The sequence below is a fragment of the Cannabis sativa genome, chromosome 5, assembly GCF_029168945.1.
Source record: "Cannabis sativa cultivar Pink pepper isolate KNU-18-1 chromosome 5, ASM2916894v1, whole genome shotgun sequence".
In the NCBI taxonomy this organism is placed as follows: Eukaryota; Viridiplantae; Streptophyta; class Magnoliopsida; order Rosales; family Cannabaceae; genus Cannabis; species Cannabis sativa.
In genome coordinates this window covers 49257388-49266533 of record NC_083605.1, presented here as the reverse complement: position 1 = coordinate 49266533, position 9146 = coordinate 49257388, and the positions used below count along the sequence as shown (strand labels likewise).

At 35.7% G+C, this 9146-nt stretch overlaps 1 protein-coding gene across 1 annotated transcript; it reads left to right on the top strand.

The window, feature by feature from the left end:
- The first annotated feature begins 4528 nt into the window (after positions 1 to 4528).
- LOC115717778 (uncharacterized) lies at positions 4529 to 5363 on the top strand. The gene is made up of 2 exons (XM_030646753.2): positions 4529 to 4963; positions 5076 to 5363. The coding sequence occupies exons 1-2, from the start codon at positions 4529 to 4531 to the stop codon at positions 5361 to 5363; spliced, it is 723 nt and encodes a 240-aa protein (XP_030502613.2).
- The last annotated feature ends 3783 nt before the right edge of the window (positions 5364 to 9146 follow it).

The window sequence follows — 9146 nt, the reverse complement described above, 5'->3', positions numbered from 1 at the left end:
GCTAGAAGCGAGGTCAACAATAGTTTTTATCCAATATGAACCATAAGCCCAATGATTTCAAAATTATATATATAGAAACTTAGAATAATGAAAAGAAGATAATATCTCTTGTACCGTATCAGACAATACAACATACTATTAATTATGCAATTCATAATTGTCATAATTATTCAAAACAATAATTTCAAAAATTACTCTTTTGCCCTTAAGAATTTATTTCCCATAGAAATTAGTTCTCACTCAAATTCATTCATCAAATATATCTTTCCCTGTATAATGTTGTATAGAGGTGACTCAGGGATCATGGACCTATATTTTAAAGCTCCAATAAACACTTCATTATTATGTATCTCATCAATAGAATAATCTGGTTTATTAATTCTATTATTACTTCAATATAATATGGAATTACACTCTTTGAAAATATAGAATTATATTTACAAACTTATTACTTGCAGTCTATTAATATAATCAATATAAGTAATTTGTCCTCCAATTATTAGTTCATAAATAGAGTTTGTCAAAATTATCGTTTTACCTTACAAATTATCTCTTGACTCTTTATGTACCATTAATTCAATGTGGACAGTTAATTTATACCTTATTATAGATTTATATCCAACTACTATTACCACTCCCATAATTAATACTATAAAGGACTAATATTGGATCCATTAAGAAAGCTTCGATTCCACTATTGTATAACATGTTCCCAGTCACTCATGTTATTAACCTCCCAAAGAAAAAGTTGTAATAATTATCTTCTCCGAGAAATTTTAAAAAGTGGCCTTCCAACCAATGAAACCACCTTGTGTTGCTGTTATCAACTTATCACCAACAGAACTTGCCTCCAAACTATTAATTTTGTGAGGAAGACTTTCGACAGAGGTCTTTGTAATATCCCAAAAAATAAATTGATATTTAATTAGACATATTTTATTAAATATATAATTATTTTGGTAATGAAGTAAGATTATGATCTTACTTGGATCAATTAGTGGAAATCTATTAAATGAATATATAAAGCGTACTTTATTAATTACGTAGATTATATTGAGATATGGGGGTATCATGGATACCATTTTTGAAATAAAAATATTTTTCAGGCCAGGCGACTGTGGAAACTTGACGATGTGGTGAGAAATATAACGACACTAATGGATGGATTATTTTGAAAGGTATTCCAGACTAGTTTAGAATTTTGGAATATTGTTTTAATGGATTAGTAAAATTACCATAATGCGCTAGGTTATTTTTAAAGCTTAGGCTATTCTTTGAGGGGTAGATTAGTCTTTTTGCAATTAAGTACTTTGTCCCTTTTAATGTTGTGGGCTGATTATAAAATTAAAAAAAAGAAGAAGAAAAAGAAAACCTATATATGAGATAACTTAAAAGCTAAGGCACCAAAAAGCTTCAACTTCTTCTTCTCCTTCGTGCAAGCTTAGAACTAGCCAGCCTTGGGGAATTTTCTTCAGCAAATCCTTCTTTTCAAGTTGCCTTTTAACTCCAAGTTAACCTAGAGGTGTTTGAGGTCAGTTCCTTACTCATTGGACTGAAAACGCTAGGTTTTGAGACGATTTTCATGTAGGGTTTTGCATTTTTGTGGCTGTAGAGATTAGACTAAGATTGGGGAATGTTTAGGGTAGGTTTTTGAATATGTTGGAGATGGTTTTAAGTGGTTTTTATGGCTGTTTGAATTGAGTTTGGTTTGATGAATCCAAAGTTGAGTTTTCTTCACTTCAATGTGTGATTTTGATTCAATGAATGAATTGTTGTGTTTAGAAGCTTGAGATATGTTGTATTATAGTTATTATACTATTTTGGAAAGATTGGTTAGGTTTGGAGGAGTTTTGGGTCAAAATCGAAAGAGAGAACCCAAGAAATTCTGGTTTGCCAAAACGGGTCGACCGGTTGCCCTGCAGGGAGAATTCTCGGGTTTTCTTGAGGTTCATTTTTTGGCCTGAGGAGTTGCGTAGCATCCATTTTAGGTTGTTTATGGGATGCTTGACCTATTTTTGAGTTGTTGAGAGTTAGGTTATTATTGATTTTGAGTTAGGGTTTTATTTTGGAATTTTGGATTAAGGTATTCATTAAGTTTCAATTGTCGTGACATAGGAACGGGATTGCCCAGCTTATTTTCCACTCAGGTCGGCCCACACGCTTGAGTTTTGAATTGAGGTAAGAAAAGTGTTAAGCACCGTATGTGGCTAAATGTTAGCGGTTGAATGGTTATAGTCTTGATTATTATCAAGATTCTAATTAAATGATTGTTGAGCCTCGGTTATGACCTAGGGTTGGAAACGGTCATTACCGTTACGAGTAATTACTCTTGAAATCGCAGATATGTTTCTTACTTATTATTTGCTTCATCGGGCAATGATAGTTACATATTCAGCTCATGGTTAACGAGTGGTAAGGGGGTACTTTGGGTACTTTATAAAGTACCAGGATTGTGTGTTTGTGATATTGTGTAAATGTGTATGCATGTTAATTTGAGATTAAATTGTACAATATTGCTTCTTATTGTTTTATTCACTTTTCTTGCTGAGTCTCTGTCACTCACGGGTGCTTTATGGTGCAGGTAAAGGGAAGGCAAAGGTTGAGCAACCATGAGTTCGAGGCCGTAGTAGCAATGTACATATCAGTCGCAGTGGCACGACCCAGTGAACAGGATGCTCTATTTTGAAGGTATTTTAGGAATGCAAAGTTTATGTTATAAAAGCACTATTAAACGAGTTTGTAAAAATTTTGAAAACAGGGGGACCCCATAGTTAATATTACTTATCTTTTGTTATAAAGAAGTTTTATATGTTTGATTTTAATTATCAATTTTTTTTTTTGATGAATACGGTACTTGTATTGCTCAAACAACATTTACAATTTCACAACTTACAACTGTTGATTACTTACAATGATCCGAATTCCTCAATCTACCCACCAGACTATCTATGCAAACAATTACACCAAATCAATCTATCTATCAATGAATTAGATATTCACAATCCATTCTCTATCTACATCTTTAGTTTTCTTGGGCATAATTTCTATGATCCTAAGCTTGCTCTCCCTTTGAATGTGCTTCACTACTGCCTGGATGCGCCTCATCTTTTGGTTCCATAGAACATCGTTCCTAGCCTCCCAAATATGATAAATCAGCCCAGCTATTAAAACTTTCAGCATGCTTCTTCTCGTTGTTGAACTGCTCTTGTTGTTTTTTATGTTCTTCATTATGCCTTGCACCGAATCTGCCTTTATCAAAATTTAATTATCCACACTTTTGGTATAATTATATAGTATATAAATACGAAATTTATAAAAGTACACACACGTGGCGTCCCTATTGGACAGGGCGTTACAACATGGTATCAGAGCGCCAAGGTTTTTAGTTCCTAAAGATTGGTTTGATATGTACATTGGCTGCGAGGACTCGTTTGACTCATGGTTCAGTAAGCTTTTATTAATAGATAATTTGTTAATTATTTGATTATTTGAATTTTGTTAATATTGGAAATGTGTGGGAAGGATTATGATATATGGAAATACTTATTAGTATTGTTAATGCCTAGAATGTGACTATAGGTGTATAAATTATGCACTCGAGGCATACTGGTAGAGGTAGCTGCGAGCTAGTTGGGCTCGGAGTTGCTGGTGAGGGCGAGAACCCTCCCTCCCCCACCAACAAAATGGGAAGAGTTATATGTCGCGATGCAAGAGAGGATCTGGCAGCAAGGTGAACAAATTCGAGAATTGAGGGAGAAGTAAGCTCAGCCTGCTCTAAACCCTAATCTTGATCCTCCAGTACCTCTAGTAGTGCCACCGAATGCAGGGAACTGTTTGGAACCGTTGTATGAGCGGTTTAGGAAGCAGAACCCGCCAGTGTTTGAGGGTGGCAATGATCCACTCAAGACAGAGCAGTGGATGATTATGATAACATCCATATTTGATTTTATGCGGGTCGAGGATAATGATCGGGTTAGATGTGCCATTTATTTGCGACAAGAAGATGCCCGCATCTGGTGAGAGATTGTGTCTCAGGGTCATAATCTAAATAACATGACCTGGGATGCCTTCCGGACCTTATTTTATGAGAAGTACTATAATGAGTCTATTCGGGCCGAAAAGGCAGAAGAGTAGTTTATACGATTGACTCAGGGTAGCATGACATTAACAGAATATGCCACTAATTTTGATCAGCTCGAAAAATTTGCTTCACATGAAGTGGCTACTGAAGCTGCTAGAAAAGGAAAGTTTATTAAAGGATTGGATGAACATATCGCAAGGGATGTGATAGTTGCTGCTAAATAACCTGGGTTTTTTGGACTTATGCTCAGATAGTTGAATTGGCCTTAGCTGCTGAGGGTGCAAAAGATCAGATACGAAAGAAAAATATTGCCAGAAGAGATTCATGGAAGCAGACATCTAGTGTGGTTCTGGTAGGGGTACTGACCCTAGTGATCGCAACAAAAGGCCTAATGAACCATCAGCTGCAGGCCAAAACGGTTCCAGGGTAACCAAGGTTTTCGTCGTAATGGAAAGGAAAACTGGAAGACTTTTCCTGAATGCCCGAGATGTAAAAGAAGCTACCTGGGTGAAGGCCAGGGCCTATTTTCAATGTGGGCTAGTGGGTCACATGAAGAGGAATTTCCCACAGTTGCTGCTACCAGAACAAAAGAAGGATGATAAACCTACTCCTGCCCGGGTGTTTGCCCTAACTCAAGCCGAGGCTGATGCTGGCCCTTCCACTATGACAGGTCAGCTTTCTTTTGACGATACTTTATTAACTGTTCTGATTGATTCTGGTGCGACACATTCTTATATTTCAAGTAGAATAACTGAAAAGTTGAATAGACCTAGTGATGTACTTTCTAGAGGCTTCAAAACTTTACTGCCTACTGGAGAGCTGGTTATCTCCAACAGGTGGGTTCGATCCCTTCTCGTATTTGTGGAAGGAAGGGAGTTATTGGTTGATCTGATAGAACTAAATTTGGAAGACTTTGATATTATTTTGGGCATGGGTTGGCCTTCTAAATACAACGCCACTATTGATTGTAAAAGAATGATGGTAACTTTTTCAGCCTGAGGACGAGGACCCCTTTGCATTTGTGGGTAAGATGCAGGGATCCCAAATTCCCTTAATTTTAGTGCTTAAGGCAAAAGATTTGTTGTGTGAGGGGTGCATCGGTTTCTTAGCAAATGTAGTTGTTACAACCAGGGAACCACCATCGCGACCGGAGCATGTCCCAATAGTTCGAGAATTTCTGGATGTTTTTCCAGAGGAGTTACTAGGGTTACCACCGAAACGTGAAATTGATTTTGAGATTGATCTAATACCAGGGGCAGAGCCTGTATCAAGAGCTCCCTAAAGGATGGCACCTGCAGAGCTGAAAGAGTTGAAAGTTTAGTTACAGGAGATGTTGGATTTAAGATTTACAACACCAAGTACCTCACCTTGGGGTGCACCAGTTTTGTTCGTAAAAAAGAAGGATGGAACTTTACAAATGTGCATTGATTGCCAGGAGTTGAATATGTTAACATTGAAGAATAAGTATCCTCTGCCAAGGATAGATGACTTATTTTATCAGCTACATGGAAAGAGGATATCACTAGTTGAGGATTCAAGAAGAGGATATTCCCAAGACTTTCTGGATCCGGTATGGACACTATGAATTTCTGGTAATGTCCTTCGGATTAACAAATACCCTTGCAGCATTTATACACTTGATGAACCAAGCGTTCAAAGACTTCATGGATGATTTTGTTATCATCTTCGAATGGTGTTACTGTTGGATATTATTTTACCAGGATCTTAGATCTACTCACAAATATGTTGATTAACACCCTAAATATGAACTTTCTAAAACGATGAAATAAACACATATAAAGTTTAGGAAACCTTACATTGGGTGCAGCGGAATATAATGACTCCTTCCGTTCAGATATCTAGCCCTTGATTCCTTTCTGTAGCAGAGCATTATCAATATCTGAACCTGGATCTCTTTCTCTGAATCTTTAGTGCTGAAACTCCTTCTTGCTGAAAGTCTTTCTTCACGATCTTCCTCACTATGGTTGAGGTATCACTTGCTGTGTGTGGGCGCTACTCTAACACTAAGAATTTCGAAATTCAAGAGGGAAGAAAGAGAGAGGGAGTAGTCGGCCAGATAGGGAGAGAGAAGGCTCAGGTTTTTCTCTGAAGGAAAAATAGAAAATTTAAGTGTTTTTTTCCTGAAGCCTTCACTATCTATTTATAGCATTCCACTAGGGTTAGGTTTGAATTATTTGGCATTAAAATAATGAAAATATCAGTTTAAATTCCCTACAAAAGTTGTCGGCCATGCATAGTGGATTTGGGCCTCACTTTTTGCAATTTTACAGTTTTACCTTTTCTGCATCTGATTTTCTCAAAAACGCCAATTTTCAAATTCAACCATTCAAATGCCAATTCTAACTATTTAATAACTATAAATAATTATTAAATAATATTGTCATTTATCATATTTATTAATTGAACAATACAAAGTATCATAATTAACAAATATGCCCCTAAAACTCTTTCTTTACAATTTCGCCCTTACTTAGTGAAAATTCACAAATAGACATAGTCTAATTTGAGAATTATAATTGATTAATCAAAACCAATTATATGAGTCTTACAAGCAATATTATCTCAACTAGTGCGGGGACCATGGGTCTATATAACCGAGCTTCCAATAAGTAGATCAAGAATTTATTACTAAAATTCACTAACTTATTAATTCTTCGTTGAATCCACGCATAGAACTTAGAATTGCACTCTCAGTACATAGAATGCTCTATATGTTCCACCATATAGACACATCATTAGTTATCCATTGTTATAATCCTAATTTGATCAATGATCCTCTATATGAATGATCTACACTGTAAAGGGATTAGATTACCGTTACACCCTACGATGTATTTTAATCCTTAAAACACTTAACCCCGTATAAATGATATTTCAGCTTATGTGAAATGAGATCTCCACCATTTATTTTCGTTTGGTCAAGCTCGAAGGAGATCATCCTTTACTTACTATTCGCCAGATAGAAGCTATAGATTCCATGTTTATGTTAGCGCTCCCACTCAATTGCACTACCGTGTTCCCAAAATGTACGTATCACCCTGACCTAAAAGTAGGCTTAACTAACAAATCAAAGAACACGAATAGCCTCCTGAGATTGAGCCTAATCATAAGAGGATTAAGATCATTTGATCTAGGATCAACTAGGCAATATTGACTTGAATAGATATTATGGTAAGTTTAATAAATCTAAGTCAAAGTTCAATATCGGTCCCTTCTGATGCATACTCCATGCATCCAACCTGAGCTTTACTTTAACCAATGCTCTAGAAAGAACATAGCACTTCTCCAAATGCAAGTAAACTCTGTTGTACATTATCATATCAGTAAAACCCTGTGTCTGATAAATCTAGGAAACTTTATTCACATAGTCATGTTTACTTTCCAATGTGTTGACACCACAATAAACGGGATCAGGTATGTGAAAAGGGTTTCTGATGAATTCATACATTATGTACATATAATCATGAAATAAATCATGTGAACCATGCAACATTAAATGTTATTTTTGATCTATATTAATAAGTAAATCTTACTATATTGAAATGACTTTTATTTAGGGCATAAAACCCAAAAAACTCCCACTTGCACTAATATAAAACAAAAGGTGCATTTCAAATAATCTCAACACTTTGATATACAAATCAAGTGTAGTAGTAGTAAACTCCTCGTAATAGGATCTGAAAGGTTGAATTAAACACAACCTTTTCTCCACCATTTATGTTCGTTTGGTCAAGCTCGAAGGAGATCATCCTCTCTATATGTCTACCCTCTTGGATACCGGATTCTATACCTTTGGCAACTACTTTAGGTTAATCAAAGAAATAACACTAGTAGTTTAAGGCACTGAATGGTGCCAAAAATGTATAGAACTTTCCCTGGGACCGAATAAGTACCTTTCCCGCAACTTTTAACATTCAACATTCCTTTCTCGGTAAACCTGTAGACTTCGATAGGTTTTTACACTTCTCCAAAATCACTATTCCACCCCAAGAGTAATCACCATCTTATCGTAAAGATTTTCTAGCACAAAGGCAAATTTCGAAATCCGGATGTGGTGTAAATGCAAGAAGCTTTTAAACACACCCTTATAGACTAACATATAGTTCCTCTTCTTAATCTTAGGATTTACTTGATTGTCTTCCAATGTTCTTCTCCTGGATTAATCTGATACCTACTTATTACTCCCACTCAACAGCAAGTATCTGGTCTAAGGCATACAAAAGCATATCTAAGACTTCTCACTGTTGATTTAAAAATGGCTTTATCTTTTCTGGAATAGTTGAGAGTTTTCCTTAGATAAATAAAACCTATGCCTAGAAGTCGAGAAGCTTCTATAGATTGCCATTGTGAAAGAAATGCTCAAAGATTCACTAAAGTAAGTCGTTTGCATTAGAGTAAGTACTCACTGTGCATACCACAAGCCATAGGTTTAGATAAACTCAAACCTATAATACTAGAATGTATTTGTTAAGTCCATGTATCGTAATTTATTAACTAAAATTTCCTTTTATGTCCTTGTAATAGAAAACTTTAGGTTATCTGTAATGTGTGAATGGATTAAACCATAGTTCTATTGGCTTTTCTTCTGGGCTTTCTTATCTTGACAATCCATTACTTGTTTAAACTCACAATGGATTTTAATCACTAGTGTCTCCCAAGTAATAAGAAGGTGAGTTCCTAGAAACTCTCCCACTACGACAAGGTACCGTGAATTATGTCGAAGAAAACTAAATGGTATTGATCTCTTCGGTTGTGACAAGACAACATAGCCAGTGGGATCATCATATGTCATATAAGATGATAGAACACTTTTGGAATCAAGAAAAAATATCTCCTTTATTTGCTACTTTAATTTCAGACTTAGTCATTTTCTTAGAAAAGTAGTATTTGTTTGAACAAACACTTTCTCATCTATTGACGATGGGATGGTCCACCCCTAATCACTTAGAATAGCTAACAAACCATGGTTAACAGTTCTAGCTTTTCTTAAGATTTTGATTAGGACATCCATGAATCTAGTAATGATTTACATTAAGTACCCAAC